At 46.4% G+C, this 19,721-nt stretch overlaps 1 protein-coding gene across 1 annotated transcript in view; it reads left to right on the top strand.

Moving 5' to 3' along the window:
• Nucleotides 1-3,066, top strand: part of LOC108932767 (serine protease HTRA1B-like) — a 28,615-nt gene extending 25,549 nt beyond the window's left edge. The window contains exons 7-9 of the mRNA XM_018749339.2: nt 391-448; nt 565-660; nt 2,497-3,066. Coding sequence (XP_018604855.2) covers nt 391-448; nt 565-660; nt 2,497-2,665 — 323 coding nt within the window. The 3' untranslated portion in view covers nt 2,666-3,066. The remainder of the gene's footprint in view (nt 1-390; nt 449-564; nt 661-2,496) is intronic.
• The last annotated feature ends 16,655 nt before the right edge of the window (nt 3,067-19,721 follow it).

Here is a 19,721-nt window from a genome sequence, read left to right as displayed (position 1 = left end):
CTAACACAAATGTCACACTGATCATACGCCCTAAAATTACTCCAGACAGCCTGTATCTTTAAGTCATTCAGATAAATTTGTCTGGGCAACACAGCAGTTCTCTAATGCAGTCTCCCGATATCTCTAGGGCTTGGGGTTTCTGTCAGTCTCTGGTTCTGTCTGTGCATCTTTTTCTTACCTTTACATGGGTTTCCCTCTAGAACCCACAACATGCTGTTCAGGGGATTGTAGGCTGTGCCTCTTTCAGTCTGCTGTGTTTGTTTATTGGGGCCCTGTGGCTGTCAGATACAAGATGTGGGCCAGATCACCTTAGACTGTAGGTTCCACCTCCGTGTGAACCTGACCCAGGTAGGTATTTGTTTTAATAATAGTTTCATTCCCACCCTGCAGGGAAAACAACATCCAAGAAGAAATACATTGGCGTGAGGATGATGACTCTCACGTCAGGGTAAGCATCATCTCCATTGCTGTTCCTGCCCTTCTTCTGGAAGTCCTTGAATGGGCAGCAAGCAGCTTTGAGTTTGCAACTGGCGGTCTCGTCCTCAGCCCTGTCTTCTCCTGCAGACTCGCCAAGGAGCTGAAAGCAAGGCTGGGGGATTTTCCCGATGTCACTTCCGGAGCGTATGTCATTGAAGTGATCCCAAAGACTCCTGCCGCTTTGTAAGTCAGACAACCATGATCACACATAGTCTGTGATGATCACACACCTTCTCCAGTGATGTTTTACTGTCCTGTTGCCACTATCCCTTGTGTAGGTGTATTCCTCATTACTTCACTTACTGAAAGTGGCCCAGTAGCCAGCTTGCATTCCACTTCGAGCTGCACAGTGGTGCAGCAGGTATCACTAGTGGCTCACAGCATCTGGGCTATGAGTTCAGATATGAGTTCAAATCTTGCTCACTCTGTACGGTGTTTGCATGTTCTTTCCCTGTGGATCTGGGTCTTCTCTCACAGTGCAAAGATGTGTTTGGGGGGTTCAGTGACTCTAAATTTCCCTTTGTGTGTATGTGCCATTGAAAAAGTATGTGCAACTGCCCTGCAATTGACTGGCACCCAGTCCAGATTGTACCCTATCTGATAGGCTCTGGAAAAGTGGCTATTAACATTCAATGGATGCATGGTTAGTATGAGATGGAAAAGAAATTTGTCTTGGTAGCCAGATATTTGTGGCAACCATACTATAGTAGCACTGACTTGTGCAGAAAATACCTGAGAAAAAAATTGTAAAATATATACAAAGAATATATCATGCATTTTCAAAAATATATCCTGTGTGTTCTGGAATCTTGAGGGATAAAGAAGTGTCTTTGCTAAAATGAAGAGCCAATTGGGGCTCAGTAGACTGCACGTTATTTGGCCTCTTGCAAACATCATCTGCTCGTGTATTTTTGCCACAACTGTATAGCAGTGTACAGAAGCCCCACTTCTCCCCACTTCACGGGGACATTGACTTATGCCTTGTGGTCTCTGTGGTCACAGCGGCAGTGCTGACACAAACCTGTTGGAAGCTGGCCGGCGGAGGCGCCGCGTGGTGCACTTGGGGGTGTAAATGACTCTCCCTTCACCACGTCTGCTATGCGCAGCCAGCTGGGAATGTGGACGATTGGATGACGCAGGGCGAGCTCTTTGCACGCATGTCGCCGTCAGATGTATTTTTGACCCCAAAGCTTTTGATGCGATTCCTGAGAAAGAGCGTTTAGTTGCACAGTGCAGTTTAGCAGAAACGGTCCTTACAGTTATTAATTTGGCACATGCTTTTCTCCAAAGCAACTTACAGTGTAATGCTAATTACAGTGATTTACTCATTTATACAGCTGGGTAATTTTTGCCAGTTCAACTTAAGACAAGCATCTTGCTCAAGGGTATTACAGCAGGAGGTGGGATTCAAACCTATGAGCTTCGGGTCTGAAAGCAGCAGCTCTAACCACTGCACAACCTGCTGACTGCAATTGAATTCATGTTGGGTCTTACGCCGTTGGACCACATTTCGTGCTGACATACCTTGGTAGGAAAATCTTAGAAGGGAAATCTGCAGATGGTAAACGATTTTGAAAGTTGATGGAAACTGATGCTTATCCTGAAAAAAACGGACAAGTCCACAATGGAAGTGAGCAGCCTTTTACACCAAACAGAGAGTGTAGCCCTGCCCTGCCTGGCCCCCTCCTGTTGTTTTTGAACCTCAGTTGCTATGGAATGATTTCCAAGAATGGAAACAATACATTTCTACCTTTTAAACTGAAGTATTCTCTGTAAAAGGCATGGTTTGGGGGGCAGAAACTGGGGCAGCAGGTAACATAATAGTTTGGGCCATCAACTTTTACTACAAGGACCCGAACTGTGAATCTGGCTGCAGAAAGCTTGAGCGAGGTATTTACCGTGAATTACTCCACCTGAGCAAATGGAAAAATCGGTATTAAAGGTTTAGTCTGCACATGTAACATTGTAAGCCACCCTGGAGATGAGCAGACTGACCCTTTGCACTTATTTGTGTCCCAGGGGTGGGCTGAAGGAGCACGACGTCATCATCAGCATCAACGGGCAGCGCATCTCCTCGGCTGGTGATGTCAGCGCTGTCATCAAGCAGGACTCCACGCTCCGGCTAGTGGTGCGGCGCGGCAATGAGGACGCCATCCTTACCATCGTTCCGGAGGAGATTGACCCTTGATGGGGCAGATTCATGGACCTCTTTTTCCGGGTTGGATCTGGAGTCACACCCACTTTAGAACGTGTAGCGGATCGCCTTCAACCCTCGATCGGCCCTGCGACTCCACCCACTGCCGCCAAGGCTGGATCTTCAGCAGGCGCTGGCCCATGGTGCAGAGCACTGTGACCACACCTTGATCTTCACCTCCTTGTCTTTTACCCCTCACCATATGCTTTTAGAGATGCTATGCCCGTTAGTTAGACACATCATCTGACCAGCATTCATCATGTTATTTTTTTTATACCGTACTTATTTCTCGAAAAGCCCCATCATGTTAAACTACAGAAAAATCTGTGGGGATTTTAGATTACTTTTTGAATGTTATTTTCTTGAGTATGTATGAGAAATAGGAATAAATAGAATTGACAGTGTTATTCCCAAAGTGTCAGTATCTTCATTGAGATTGGATGCAGTATTGATGTTTGCAGGATTCACATCGAACAAACTGGATGCCTTAAAGTTGTGGTTCCCATCCTTTTTGGATAGTGACCCTGAATACAATCCTGTCCTGATCTGGTGACTCTAAACGCTCATGCATGTTGTGTTAAAAGTCATACTGATACATTGTGTTTATTTATATAGTTTTAGCAAATTAATTACAACACATAATGATTCTGAAGAGTTTTTAGGTGGTCAGAATGAACAACAAATTTATGAGGAAATGGGACTTTATTGCACAATCTTTTCTGCCTCTGCTTTTCTCCAAAAGTGACTTACTGTGATTTACCCATTTATGCAGCTGAGAAATTTTTACTGGAGAATGTCAGGATGGGTGCCCTGCATGGTGGTATTATGATGTGTGTGTGGGTGGGAATCCAGCTTCTGGCTTTGCAGTCTGGAAGCGGTGGTGCTAACCAGTATCTTACTTGTTGCCCCTGAATGGACAAATGGACAGATGGCTGGACAGACGCTTTATTAATCCAAGAGGGAAAATCTCTTTGGTTGCAGCAGCATACGATACACAACATACATACAAACATACAGACAAACGTACACTGAAGGCACAGGGTTACATAAGAAAAGTTACGTAAATTAATAATTTAAATGAATGAGCAAGTGTATTTACAGAAGAGCAGGCAGAGTGGAGCGAAATGGTGCGAGGTGTGGTGAGGTAGCACACAGCAGCTCAGTAACACTCAAGACGTTTGCTGGATGTACTTGTGGTTTGCTAAAATTACCATGCCATCTATAAAATCACATTCATTCAAGAGTTAGAAAGGTCCTTCGGTGGTTTGCTTATTACAGGAGTGCTGGACAGAAATAGACTGAAACATTATTCTCTAAAGTGCACAATGGATGCTATATTGTCCACACCTATTCTGTCTATCTATCCATGTGCACTTCCAATGCTATTTCAGCAATCCTTCATGTTGGGCCAGTGAAGTAATCCCCTGATAACACTAATATTTCTTATTTCAGACCGTACCATGACCCTCCGGAACACCCTGCTGACTGTTATTTGGGTTCGTGACATTGGGTTTGGGAACCACTGCCCCAGAGCCAAGTTTCGCACGGGAAAGCTGCACAGCCTGGGCGAATATGGAACCAATTGGCATGCGTCTTCTTGTGCTGCTTTATTGCTCGAGAGCCCGGGGTGGGTAATTAAGCCCAGACTGCACTACTCGCCGAAGGATTTAATGATGTGCGGGCAGGCCAAATGTGGGTTTTTTTCCAACTAAGCTCACACATGGGTGCTAACATTGTATCCGCCCTGTGCCTCCCGACAGCATCTACAGTTTCTAAACTGCATTTACTCCCTTTTGAAATCCCTATAATAAACCTAATAGAGACTTTACTGGGCCCAGAGGGAAACCTCAGATGGGTACACAGCGATAGAGCACAGAAAAAGAGCAAAAAAACAAAGGAACTAAAGAAAACACAAAGAATAAAAGAAAAGCATGAAAAACAACAGATCTATCGCAGTAATTTCTAAAAGGCAGTGCCGGGCATTGGAATAAAGATGAATTCCTCTTCCTGTGGTGTATTCTGTTTTCTCAAACTCTGTGTTCCACTCTTCCTAAACATTCACACTGGCCTTTTAAATCCAGCATTTTTACTGCATTTCAATTCTGCCACAGAAATGTCCCAGTCTTTACCAGTATTAAATCAAAGTTGTTGATGAACTGATGCTTTCCTAAAAAAAAAAAAGAAAAAAAAAAACCAACAACTTCATGCTGTTAGTTGCTTCCCTCTTGTGGTTTTCAGTGACATTACAGTGTGGGGGCTACAGCACTGAGTTATTCTAGGCCAAAAAAATAGCATTCTGATATTGAATATCTATTAAGTAAACAGGGGGTGTGGTGGTACAGTGGGTTGGACCAGGTCCTGCTCTCCGGTGGGTCTGGGGTTCAAGTCCCGCTTGGGGTGCCTTGCGACAGACTGGCGTCCCGTCCTGGGTGTGTCCCCTCCCCCTCTGGCCCTACGCCCTGAGTTGCCGGGTTAGGCTCCGGTTCCCCGCGACCCCATATGGGACAAGCGGTTCAGAAAATGTGTGTGTGTGTAAGTAAACGAGAATGCTACCACAGCCACACATGAGCTTAATCTGTACAGAACTAAAACAGCATATAAACATGATCTGAACATTTCTAATTCATGTGCTTGAGGGAGCAGGTTAGGACCATGGTGTTACAATGTCAAATTCTCTACTCATGTAAATTTGCTAATTTAGTTGGTGCTTCTCTCCAAAGCAACATACAGCATTAAAGTGTCTAGATTTATTTATGCATGTGGGAAATTTTACAATAGTAATTCAGGAGCAACATACTGCTTAAGGGTACTATAGGAGAAAGTGGGATTTGAACCTATAACTTGTAGGTGTGAGCAGAAGCACTAACCACTATGCTACCAGTTGCCCAGCACACACTAATGGGGGAAAAAAAAAAAAAAAGCATATAGTAGTACCTTTATCGAGATTGTTACCCTAAACTGGTAGAATCATTGTAAAGGTGCTTTTGTAACATTGTAAGCTGCCATGGACAAAGCAGTCAGCAAAATCATTGGCGCTACTGTATGGAACTTCTTGTTTGGACCCAGTTGATGAAACCATCCATAGGGTCAGTATCTGGTGTATTACATTTATCTACCAGATGCTTTTCTCCAAAGCAACTTCCAATAAACTCTATGTTGTGTTATCAGCCCACACACCTTATTCACCAAGGTGATTTACACTGCTAGATACATCACTTACAACGGGCCACTCATCAGTACATCAGTGGAACACACTCTCTGCCACTCACACACTACAGGTGAACCTGGACAACATGTCTTTGGACTGTGGGAGGAAACTGGAGCACCCAGAGGAAACCCACACAGACATGGGGAGAACATACAAACTCTAGACAAACTGAGCGAAGATCAAACCCATGTTCTGTATCACCACCAAGATGCTGTGAGACAGCAATGCGACTCACTGTGCCACCGTGCCACCCCTAGTAGGCACACTCATTGCCTCAAACTCAAAGGTGAAAACCCGTTCTAACTATAGTATCCTTGATCAAGGTACTTACCCTAAACTGCTCCAGTAAAGATTATACCAGCTCTATGAACGGACCAATTATTGAAAGTAATTTAACAACATAAGCTGGTTTGGAGAGAGCCCTCAGCCAAATGAACAAATAATAATGGAACATAGGGAAGTTATGCACTTCCGTGCCCCCACCACAGCTGTAGTTTCATCGGCCATGGGATGTGCCCAGCATCTGAGTCAAAATCATCAGTAACAGACAGATTGAAGCAGTAACTCAAAACCCGTTCCATTCTCCACAATAGCAAAGTTTTTTTTTTCTTTTTAAGTTTTACTGCATTCCTCTGTGTAACAAGCAGGATGTGGGTTCATACCACTGGGATAATTTGCTTTTTAAATAACTGGTGCCAGGAGAACAACCTCCTCATGAATGTCAGCAAGACTAAGGAGTTGATTGTGGGCTTCAGCACAAAGCAGGAGAGAAGCTACCAACCCCTCATGAGCAATGGGACTCCAGTGGAGATAGTGGACAGTTTCCAGTACCTGGGTGTTCAAATCACGCAGAACTTGTCATGGTCCTGTCATGTTAACACCCTAGTGAAGAAGGCCCGGCAGCATCTCTACTGCCTGAGAGACTTCAGACTGCCCTCTAAGGTGCTAAGAAACTTTTACACCTGCACCATTGAGAACATCATGACAGGAAGCGTCACAGCCTGGTTTGGGAAGAACACCCAGCAGGACAGACGGGCTCTACAGAGGGTCGTGCGCTCAGCTGAACGTACCATCCGAATAGAGCTCCCTGACCTGCAGTCTATCTACAGCAAGCGGTGCTGGAACAAGACCAGGGAAATAGTGAAAGACCTCAGCCATCCGAGCAACGGACTCTTCTCTCTGTTGCCGTCAGGGAAGCGCTTCTGCTCCCTAAAGGCCAATACAGAGATGAAGGAACTTATTCCCTCAGGCTGTTCGGGCCCTGAACCAATACAACACCAAGGACTAAAAAAAACAGTCACCTCCAGGAACCACTCCACCTCTGCTAAATCATTTCATATATGAAAATCCAAACTGAACTAACTGCACCATCTTGCACATTACATTGCATGTTGCACACCATATTGCACTGCATTTCATGCTGCACAAATAATTTATAATCCATTGCACATCTGTTTATAGATATTTATATATTTTGCTTTTTCGTCATTTATGCATATATAGATTTTATATACATTTTTACATTTTACTACTTGTTATTTTTTTAACTGTTGTGTCGGACAGTTGTATAAAGCATTTCACTGCACGTCGTACTTTGTATGGTTGTATATGTGACAAATAAAATTTTAATCTGAATTTGAATTTGAAACTGATCAAAATCCTAAAATACCCAAAAGGTTACATGGTCTTTGACAGTTGTTTGAAATTCACTGACAGCAGATGCTGTGGTAGTTAGAGTCACTGTCTTCCACTCAAAGGACCCAGGTTATAATCCCATCTCCTGCTATAGTACCCTTGAGCAAGGTGATTATGAATTGCACCAGAAAAAACTATCCAGCTGAATAAATGTGTAAATCATTCTAAGAATTTTAACACTTCATAAAGCATTGAAGAAAAGCAAGAGATAAATGAATAAATAATAATAAATGTAGACTGCCATAGTAAAATTCGATTTATCGTTCAATTTATCATATATGCTTTAACATAATTTAATTCACATTTAATTTTATACATATATATATATCTATACCCCTCCGTGAACCGCCACCTTACCGTGGTGGAGGGGTTTGAGTGTCTGAATGAGTCCAGGAGCTATGTTGCCTGGGGCTATATGCCCCTGGTAGGGTCTCCCATGGCAAACAGGTCCTGGATGACAGACGAGACAAAGTGCGGTTCAAAAACCCCTTATGAAGAAAATAAAATCGAGGCTTTCGTTTACCTCGCCTGGTATGGGGTCACCGGGGCCCCACCCTGGAGCCTGGCCTGGGGGGGGGGCTCGCATGTGAGCGCCTGGTGGTCAGGTCTATGCCCACGGGGCCTGGCCTGGCTCAGCCTGAAGCCATGACGTGGAGCCGCTCTTCGGTGGGCTCACCACCTGCCGGAGAGACCGTAAGGGACCGGTGCATTGTGATTTGGGCAGTGGTCGGGGCCAAGTGCCCGGCCGACTCAAACCTCGGGCGCCAACTCTGGTTTTTGGGACTTGGAATGTCACCTCACTGGCGGGGAAGGAGCCTGAGCTGGTGCGGGAAGTTGAGAGATACCGTCTAGATATAGTCGGGCTCACTTCCACTCACAGCTTGGGTTCTGGAACCACTCTTCTCGATCAAGGGTGGACTCTCCACTATTCTGGCGTTGCCCAGGGTGAGAGGTGGCGGGCGGGTGTGGGCTTATTAATAGCCCCCCAGTTTAGCCGCCATGTGTTGGAGTCTACCCCGGTGAATGAGAGGGTCATCTCCCTGCACCTTCGGGTCAGGGAACGGTCTCTCACTGTCGTTTGTGCTTATGCGCCTAGTGGCAGTGTAGAGTACCCGGCCTTCTTGGAGTCCCTGGAGGGCGTGCTGGAAAGCGGTCCCACTGGGGACTCTGTCGTTCTACTGGGGGACTTTAACGCCCATGTGGGTAGTGACAGTGGCACCTGGAGGGGCGTGATTAGGAGGAACGGCCTCCCTGATCTGAACCCGAGCGGTGAGTTGTTATTGGATTTCTGTGCTAGTCACGGTTTATCCATAATGAACACCATGTTCATGCATAAGGGTGTCCATCAGTGCACTTGGCACCAGGACACCCAAGGTCGGAGGTCGATGATCGACTTTGTAGTCGTTTCTTCTGACCTTCGGCCATATGTCTTGGACACTCGGGTGAAGAGAGGGGCTGAGCTGTCAACTGATCACCACCTGGTGGTGAGTTGGATTCGATGGCGGGGGAAAAAGCTGGACAGACCTGGCAGGCCCAAACGCATAGTGAAGGTCTGTTGGGAACGCTTGGCGGAGGCCCCTGTCAGAGAGGTCTTCAACTCCCACCTCCGACAGAGCTTCAACCAGGTCCCGAGGGAGGTGGGGGACATTGAGTCTGAATGGATTATGTTCCATGCCTCCATTGTCGGGGCGGCGGTTCGGAGCTGCGGCCATAAGCTCTCCGGCGCCTGTTGCGGCGGCAATCCCCGAACACGGTGGTGGACACTGGAGGTAAGGGATGCCGTTAAGCTGAAGAAGGAGTTCTATCGGGCCTGGCTGGCTCATGGGACTCCTGAAGCAGCTGATGGGTACCGACAGGCCAAACGGAGCGCGGCTCTGGCAGTCGCCGCAGCAAAAACTCGGGCTTGGGAGGAGTTCGGTGAGGCCATGGAGGAAAACTTTCGGTCAGCCTCAAAGAGATTCTGGCAAACCGTCCGGTGACTCAGAGGGGGGAAGCGGTGTTCCACAAACACTGTTTACAGTGGAAGTGGTGCGCTGCTGACCTCAACTGAGGATGTCCTCGGGCGGTGGAAGGAGTACTTTGAGGATCTCCTCAATCCCTCCGACACGCCTTCCGTAGAGGAAGCTGAGGCTGGGGACTTGGAGGGGGACTCGTCCATTACCCTGGCTGAAGTTGCTGAGGTAGTCAAAAAACTCCTCGGTGGCAAGGCTCCGGGGGTGGATGAGATCCGCCCCGAGTTTCTCAAGTCTCTGGATGTTGTGGGGCTGTCTTGGCTGACACGCCTCTGCAGCATCGCGTGGAGTTCGGGAACGGTGCCTCTGGACTGGCAGACCGGGGTGGTGGTCCCTCTTTTTAAGAAGGGGGACCGGAGATTGTGTTCCAACTACAGGGGGATCACACTCCTTAGCCTCCCTGGGAAAGTCTATGCCAGGGTACTGGAAAGGAGAATCCGACCGATAGCCGGACCTCGGATTCAGGAGGAGCAATGCGGTTTTCGCCCTGGCCGTGGAACACTGGACCAGCTCTATACCCTCACTAGGGTGCTGGAGGGTTCGTGGGAGTGTGCCCAACCAGTCCATATGTATTTTGTGGACCTGGAGAAGGCATTCGACCGTGTCCCTCGTGGCATCCTGTGGGAGGTGCTTCGGGATTATGGGGTTCGGGGCTCGCTGTTACGGGCTGTTCGTTCCCTGTATGACCGGAGCAGGAGCTTGGTTCGCATTGCCAGCAGTAAGTTAGACCTGTTCCCAGTGCATGTTGGACTCCGCCAGGGCTGCCCTTTGTCACCGATTCTGTTCATTATCTTCATGGACAGAATTTCTAGGCGCAGCCAGGGAACGGAGGGTGTCTGTTTTGGTGGCCGTGAGATCTCGTGTTTGCTTTTTGCGGACGATGTGGTCCTGCTGACTTCATCAAGTCAAGACTTGCAGCGTGCGCTGGGGAGGTTTGCAGCCGAGTGCGAAGTGGCGGGGATGGGAATCAGCACCTCCAAATCCGAGGCCATGGTTCTCAGTCGGAAAAAGGTGGATTGCCCCCTCCGGGTCAGGGGGGAGTTGCTCCCTCAAGTGGAGGAGTTGAAGTATCTCGGGGTCTTGTTCACGAGTGAGGGAAAAATGGAGCGGCAGGTTGACAGACGGATCGGTGCGGCGTCCGCAGTAATGCGGTCATTGTACCGGTCTGTTGTGGTGAAGAGGGAGCTGAGTCGTAAGGCGAAGCTCTCAATTTACCGGTCGATCTACGTTCCTACCCTCACCTATGGTCATGAACTCTGGATCATGACCGAAAGAATGAGATCGTGGATACAAGCGGCAGAAATGAGTTTCCTCCGCAGAGTGGCTGGGCACACCCTTTGGGATAGGGTGAGGAGCTCACTCACCCGGGAGGAGCTCAGAGTAGAGCCGCTGCTCCTCCACATCGAGAGGAGCCAGTTGAGGTGGCTCGGGCATCTGTTCCGGATGCCTCCTGGACGCCTCCCTGGGGAGGTGTTCAGGGCTTGTCCCACTGGGAGGATGCCTCGGGGCAGACCCAGGACACGTTGGAGAGACTATGTCTCCCGGCTGGCCTGGGAACGCCTTGGGGTTTCCCCAGAGGAACTGGAGGAGGTGTGCGGGGAGAGGGAAGTCTGGAGGACTCTGCTCGGACTGCTGCCCCTGCGACCCGGCCCCGGATAGCGGAGGAAGATGATGATGATGATATATATCTATATATATACCACTATATTTCCTCTGGGTATGTTTTGTAGTATATGTTTTGCTAACCTGACAAATTGTTACACCCCTGAAGCAGATAATAGCTGTTCTTATTTGTACCATTAAAATGTTTTATCAAAGTTAATTTAACGTGATCCCCAATGCAGACCATAAACTATCTCACTAAATATGTGGTTGACTGAAGCGTCTAAAGAAAAGTTAATACTCGATTTGTGCGATAATCTCAATGAACTCTTCAAAATCGGTCACATTTTTGGATGTTCCTTGATAGGGTTGTATGACCAACCCCAGCTAAGAAGGGTAAACCATCCACTTATTCCAAGTTTTATTATGTACCTATATGTATTTGTATTTTCTCAGTATAGTGACATTGTTGCTATATTGTTGTGAGACAGTTCTGTTATGATGCTTATTAAAAAAGTTAATTTGAAGTGACTCATCTTTCCTATTAACTAGCAGATGTCATTATCAGTAGTAATTCAAGGGTGTTCCATGTGTTCTGTGTGTTCTATATTCTATGACCCGCGTTGCTCAAGATGCTACAGACAGTACAATATTTTATGGATTGAAATTATAGGCCTCCAGTTATTTTGCTAATAAGATTTAAAAAGATACAGCACATCTGACATGTCAAAGTTTAAAAGTGTATTATGCACAGCTTTTTACGGTGCACCACACTAGTAATGTGTGCTATGTTATATAGACAGGAAGAGAAGACTTAGTTTGTACCCAAACATGAACCAGGCCTATTCTACTACATGCATCCATTTAGATCTTAAATTCTATTCTTTCATGAATTGATGATTCCATTTTAACTTATACTGATCTGTCATGAAGTGAAATTATTTCAATATAGGAAACAAAGGGATCATAAAAAGCTGAATTGGCTAAGGGCAGTAGATAATGACATAATTTCATTTTAGGGAAGTGGAGGGAAGATTAAAGTTGTTCCATTACAAAACTGTTCAAACTGAACATACACACAGTAGAACATGGTGTTCTCTGCTATTGAGCAATTCAATGAATCACAGCTTTTTGGCCTTGAATGTAACCTTGCAAACATATAACATACTGTCATTGCCGCTTCCAGCAGAAAGTCCTTTTGTCATTTATGTCTCACAATAAATGCACTACTGTTATTTTCAACTACTCACGACTGTATAAATCTCCATGCCAGATAGAAACCCCTTTTATAATAGTATGATAAGTGGTTGGGCATTATTTAATATGGACTAAAGTCTATGTTTATCATTTATTCGCTTATTACAATTCAGGCGTTCTTGTTATTTAATATTTAAAAGCACAATTTAAAAGTCAACTTCTCAGAAGAGAAATAGCAAACTAATAGCACATTATTCTCCACCGAGTGTTTTTTTATTAAGTATGAAGTTTATTAAGTTGAAGTTTGTGAAGTTTATAAAGTTAAGTTTCTCACATCAGAATCAGAATAATATTCTTATATTTGATCTTCTGAACATGATATTGACTTGTGTTTTCTGTTTTTCTGAACTCTCTTAATTTGTATTATTGTCGGCAGGGCTCAGGAAGGCGACTGACTCAAACGCAGTGCAAGTTTCCAATTTATTGGAAAACAAGGGGCAGATGACAGAATGGTCAGGGGACAGGCACAGGTCAGGCGATTGGCGAACTTCGTTGAAGGGACAAGACAGATGTCACGTCCCACGGGGTCACTGCCCCTCCTGGTCAGAGGCGGCGCCACTCAGTGCCGCTAGTTAACGCTTACCTATCACCTCACAGTCTCGTAGGACAAGGAGGTATAAAAGGAGCCAGCGGAGCAGAACTACTTGCGGATTCTTAATCAGCGGTTCTATTGTGCTCTCTTGGCGATTCGTAGTCTCTTGTTCCCACAATCTGTTTCCTAGGTGTGCATGTTCCAGTCCCGAGTGCCTGTCCCGTCAGTTCCTGCCTCTTGTTCTTCAGTCCTGGTCCATCGTTCCTGTCCGGTATTTCGTCACGTCTCGGGGTTGCGGTCATGCTCACAGATTAGCGTTTCACTGTTCACCGTAGTTCAAACACCGTGTGTGTTTCCTGGTCTCGTGTTTCCTGTTTCACTTCCACCGAGTGTCTTACAATACGCACAGTACACTTTTAACATCACACTGCACGTGAAGTCATTTTATATTTCGTCTGTGTTTGGACGTAATAGCAACGCGTGTCCGTGTCGGACTCCCATCCGGACGCTACAACAGAAATTGTGGTCAAGGAGAAAACAGGCAAAAGGTCGTAAATCCAGGAAGTGTTTCAGCAAACGCGGGTTGAGTGGGAAACAGCGGTTGCTCATTTCTGAGGTTCTGTGTGGGGGACCCATTGGCGTTGCTTTTTATCCGCCCTCCCATCAGGGTGCAGCAGGTGTCACTGATGTGCTGGTGGATGGGGTTGCGACAGTACCCCCCCAGACGAGTGACTCTGTACGCCCTAGGCCCGGAAGGAGGACAGCCCTGGGGGCGAGGAGCGGACAGCTCTGAATGGTCCCTGTGGAAAGCCATAATCAGATCGGGGTCTAAAACGTCAGGAGCACCTACCCAGGACCATTCCTCTGGACCGAAGCCCTCCCAGTTGACGAGGTACTGTAACTGTCCCTGCTGTCAGTGGGAATCGAGCAAGGACTGGATAGTGTAGGTTTGATCCCAGGCAACCGGCACAGGAGGGGGCTGGGACGTTGTGACAGCCGGCTGGTGGAAGGGCACACCGCAGGGCTTCAGAAGGGATACATGGAAGGTGGGGTGTACCCTAAGGTCTAGAGGTAACAGCAAGCGGTACTTTACAGGGGTCACCCGCTGTAAGACCTTAAACTGACCTATGTAACAGGGCCCCAGTTTCTTCGAGGACACCTTCAACCGGAGATCCCACGTTGAAAGTGAAACCCGTTGTCCAGGCATGAACAAGAGGGTCCGCCGGTGGCGGTCGACCTGCTGTTTGTACCTCTCCGAGCTCTTGTGTAGGTGGGTGTGGACGGTTTGCCACACGCTTCCGCTTTCCTGATGCCAGTCTTCCACTGCAGGGACCTGGCTAGGAGGGGGCTGCTAAGAGAACAGGGCCTGTTGATATCCTAGCACACAGTGGAAGGGAGAGAGCCCTGTGGAGGTGTGGAAAGCGGCATTATGTGCGTGCTCCACCCAAGATAGGTACTGGGCCCACTGGTGTTGGTTCTAGGTGCAATAGGACAAGAGGTACCTGGAGACCTCTTGCTGCAGCCGTTCCACTTGGCCGTTAGCTTGCAGGTGGTACCCGGATGTCAGGATTACCTTGAGTCCTAGGCATGCCCAGAAGGCCTTCTATAGCCTAGAGGTGAACTGGAGCCCCTTGTCCGAGACGATGTCCTCCGGGAGCCTATACAGCTGAAAGACCTGGTGGAAGAGTGCTTTGGCTGCCTCTAAGGTGGACGGTAGCTTGGGAAGTGGGATCAGCCGACACGCCTTGGAGAAACAATCCACAACTGTTAACACCACTGTCTTACCCTCTGAGACGAGGAGGTCCACCAAGAAGTCAACCGCAATGTGTGTCCAGGGTTGGGACGGCACTGGTAGTGGTTCCAGGAGGCCGGCGGGCTTCAATGACGGATCCAAGCCTGGGCGCAGGTGGCACATGCCTGCACATAGTCCCAGACATCATCTGCCAAGGATGGTCACCAGAACTGCCCCTACTGGAAGGAGAGATTGCGCCGGATGCCTGGCTTCGGGAGCTTCATGTGCCCACTGCAACAATGGGGTCCTCAGTCGGCTGGGCACATACTCCTTTCCTGTGGGTTTTCCTGGGGGCTCAGTCTCTGTGGCCTGAGCAGTCTGCAGCTCTTGGAGGAACTGTCACTGGACAGGATCCATGACGCCCCACTTGGGTAAGATTCCTTTGGGATGGTCTCGTGTGGGCTCGGGGTTATGGACCCTGGACAAGGTGTCTGCCTCGGTGTTCTTCGAACCTGGTCGGTAGGAGACAGTGAAATGCCTGCGTTAAAGTGCTTTGTGTCACTGCGCGAGAAGAGCGCTCTATACAAATATATTGAATTGAAAAATAAATTGAATAACTTATGGGAAAAGTATATGCAAGGAAATAGCATTGGTGGGTTTCCTTGTTGCTGGAAGAGAACGTCCCCGACTCTGACAGACGAGGCATCGACCTCGACCACGAATGCCAGGGGGGTGTTGGGATGCTTGCGCACCGGGGCCGAGGTGAAGCGTGCCTTCAGGCCCTCTTGGCGGCATCACTCCAGGGTAGTAGGTGTTCTTTAGATGCTCTGAGGGCTGAGAGACGGGGTTCCAGGGTGCTGAAACTTAAAACAAAGCAACGATAGAAATTCGCAAAGCTGAGAAGGCATTGGAGCACTTTCACCGTGGTGGGCCTAGGCCAGGCTATCACCACACTGACCTTCCAGGGGTCCATGGCCACCCCCTCTCGGCTCAGGATATACCCCAGGAAAGAGACCTAGGTCTGATGAAATAGACATTTCTCACCCTTGACATACAAAGGGTGCTGGAGCAGCCATCGTAATACTGTCCGTATCTGGTTGACGTGTTCCTCTTGAATCCGAGAGAAGATCGAAATGTCGTCCAGGTAGACTATCACGAAGCAGTTGATGAAGTCCCTATGATAGAGATTCAGCAGTTCTGAATGAGAGGGGGAGGTCATTCCCCTACATTGGAACCAAAAAGAGAACCTTTGTGTTTTTGCTTTAAGACCTTTTGTGCATGGGCCCACCAAACGAGCAGATGTGGAAGAGTGTAGCAGTCTGGTTGGAGTGTACTGGATTATCAAGTCTTGTAGATATCTGGGAGCAGTTCTATTGATGTTTTGTAAGCAATTACCACGGTCTTGAATTTGATCTGGGCAGCTAAAAAAAGCCAATGCAGAGAAACGAGTAGAAGAGATACATGGGAACGCTTTGGGAAGTTATACACAACTCATGCAGCAGCGTTCTGTATCAGCTGCAGAGGTTTGATGGCAGTAGCAGGAAGGCCAGCCAGGCGAGATGTCACCATGGCCTGGAAAAGTAGTTGCGTAGAGTCAGTTGCGAGGTAAGGATGGATTCTGCGGATGTTATGCAGGATGTATCTGCAGATCTGGGTTGTGGCTTTGATGTGCTGAGAGAAAGATAGTCTTCAGTCAATCATCACTCCCACGCTCTTATCCGAGGAGGTAGGCAAAATTAGAGACTTCTCCAGTTTAAATGTATATATAATAAATATGTTTGTTAGGGGGTGCAGTGGCACAGTGGGTTGGACCACAGTCCTGCTCTCTGGTGGGTCTGGGGTTTGAGTCCTGCTTGGGGTGCCTTGTGACGGACTGGTGTCCCGTCCTGGGTGTGTCCCCTCCCCCTCTGGCCTTACGCCCTGTGTTACCGGGTAGGCTCTGGTTCCCTGCGACCCTGTATGGGACAGGCGGTTCTGAAATGAAAAAATGTTTAAGTTAATATAAAAATATAGTATACTAACCTAATATTTTTGGGGTAATTACTTTAGGGAATAGAATAATGTTTTAAATAAAACAGTTTTTCTGCAATGGAGGTGTGGTGGCACAGCGGGTTTGGCCTATGCCTGCTCTCTGGTGGGTCTGGAGTCAAGTCCTGCTTGGGGTGCCTGGGTGTGTCTCCTCCCCCTCCAGCCTTATGCCCTGTGTTGCCGGGTTAGGCTCTGTCTTGCTGTGACCCTGCTTGGGACAAGCGGCGTCAGACTGTGTGTGTGTCTATGTCTGAGTTTTACTACAAAACTATATCTGTTTTCTCATGTAAATCATGTAAAAATGTAGTGGAGTAACCTGATGTTGTCCTACAGATAATTATGAGGACAGCAGGGAACATCTTTAGATTCAATGTGTAGCGCCACCCTCCATTTCACCTGACTATGAGGGTGCTGCCCTGGGTTCTATTCTAACTAAAATGTTATAACCCAACTCAAGTACTTCAGCAACAGAACAAACATTTATTAAATTCTCCAAACATCTCATAATTAAAACTCAAAGAAATATTCAAAGTTAGTGTCCAATACACAACCCATAAAATCCCATCAGTCAGACAAATCAATTGCAAACAACTAAAACATAAAGAAAACGCAAACTTCACAAATTAATACACTCCAATATATTACAAACAACGAATGACCTCACCACTACACTTCAACACACAACGGGCTCGAGAATTTTCCTGCAGAACCTTCTTTTGCGCGCGCACAATGAATGATTAGTGCCTCGAATACTCCGGAGTATTTCTAACATAAAAACATATTAACTTTATTAATTTGTCACCTTTGTCCAAAGTGTTAGTCTAATTTGCAATGATTTACTCATTTATACAGCCGGGTATCCTAGTTGGGAAAATCAGTGTAAGTACTTTGGTGAAGGATAGTGCAGCTGGTGAGGGAGCTTTCAGATTTCAAGGTTAGAGCCCTCCACACCATCTAGATTTCATAAAATCAGTGACTACAGGTACACAGAAACACAGGTGATACAAACCAACATGTTCATTGGTGTATGTTCATTCATTTTAGCAGACGCTGACATTTTCTCCATTGAGATGTAGTCTCTAAAAAGATTTACTCACAGTGACTCACTGGGTGTGTGCCTAGTTTTCCAATTCAGTAAAATAGCCATAGTAAAGACAATTAGAATATGCTTTGAATAAATATGGGGCTCAATTATTGCAAGAGTACATATTTTAATTCAGTGATTATGTACACTTCATGGACCAGACGTCTGGTGGTTACTCTCATTAGTGCTCATGGCAGACATTAAATATACATGAATATAGATACATAAAATATCCTAAATATTCAGTACATATAGTACAATCTTGTTTATTACCAAGATACAATATGATTCATCCCCTAATATATTCACTTGTGTGGCAAAAATTACACAAAGTTTTACCATAACATTTCCCTGTGAAACTACTACATATATCTTGTCCAGTTATGTGTTCTTTATGATATTCTTTTCTTTGTGTCACTTGTGTAATTTTCAACGTTTTTCTGTGCAGTTTTTTAGTGTTACAAATTAGAATCAACAGTGCGATTTCAACCCAAGCCTACTGGAAGATGGAGATCGCAGCGATCTTCAGGGGATGCAGGATGGAAGAACCCAGAGGAAAGAGGATGGTTTTCCCTTTGCACTCTCATCATCCTGAACCTAAAGATGCACTTACTTGAGCAAGAACTGTAACACAGTCTGTCAGACTTATTACATTTAGCTGACACTTTTCTCCAATGCAATTTAAGGTTGTTACCCCTTATTTATTCACCTATTATACAGGTGGGTAATTTTACTGGAGTAATTGAGGGTAAATACCTTGCACAAGGGTATTATAACCAGAGAGGGGGATTGAACCTGCAATCTTTGGATCTGAAGACAGTAGCACTAACCACTACATTACCAGCTATCCTCTGTTGTTTAGCACTTCACTATGCTAATTAAACTTCTATTGTAGAGAAATTGCAGAACGTTATGGAAGGAGACCATGAAAACATTTTAACATGAGACATCCTTTTCCAGAATTTGGGTGTCAATATATGGAATATGGGGGGCGCGGTGGCGCAGTGGGTTGGTCCGGGTCCTGCTCTCCGGTGGGTCTGGGGTTCGAGTCCCGCTTGGGGTGCCTTGCGGCGGACTGGTGTCCCATCCTGGGTGGGTCCCCTCCCTCTCCGGCCTTACGCCCTGTGTTACCGGGTAGGCTCTGGTTCCCCGCGACCCTATATGGGACGAGCGGTTCTGAAAATGTGTGTGTGTATATGGAATGTTTTCCAACCCTGTTGATAAGCCTTTAAAGCATTTTGTTCTGCTTCCTTATCTTCTCTGCTGTAGAAAGTACAACTATTTCTTCGTAAATTAAATAAAATTGTGACCAACCTGGCAGGTCAAACTCTAACCAATGTGACACTGGGTTTTTATTACATTGAATTACATAAATATATTAGCGAGGGCTGCAGTTCATGACACATAAAACAAACTACAAGACATTTATCAACAGACTGATTTGACACAATAAATCAGCGGATGTACAGTTTAATATACCAGTCAGGGCTTACTGTCCACCACAATAAAGAGAGAGGCTGCTGGGAACCAGGACTATAAAGGCACTTTCTGTTGGCAGGAATACCAGTCAAAAGTTTGAGTACAGCTTGGCAGTCTGGACAATATCTATGGGAGGAACTGGACATAGAAGCTGGAAGACTATGCAACTGTCTCTCTCTTTCTCCTAATGTAATGCAAAAATTGTATTTTCTCTGAGATGTATCTCGCTTTGGAGAAAAGTGTCTGTTAAATGAATAAATCTAAATGTAGATGTAAGCATCTGCTAAATGAATAAATGTAAATGTAAGACGTCAATTTCCTGGTAAAGTAGCCTAGTGTCTTGGGGGTAAACAAGTTCCTAGCAAGTGTACTCACACTGTTCACTGGTGCTGTACACCACTAATCATGTTAACTATGCAAA

The sequence above is a fragment of the Scleropages formosus genome, chromosome 4 (assembly GCF_900964775.1).
Source record: "Scleropages formosus chromosome 4, fSclFor1.1, whole genome shotgun sequence".
Classification (NCBI taxonomy): domain Eukaryota; kingdom Metazoa; phylum Chordata; class Actinopteri; order Osteoglossiformes; family Osteoglossidae; genus Scleropages; species Scleropages formosus.
Note: the sequence above shows the minus strand (reverse complement) of the source record. Positions and strands in the feature narration are given on the sequence as shown.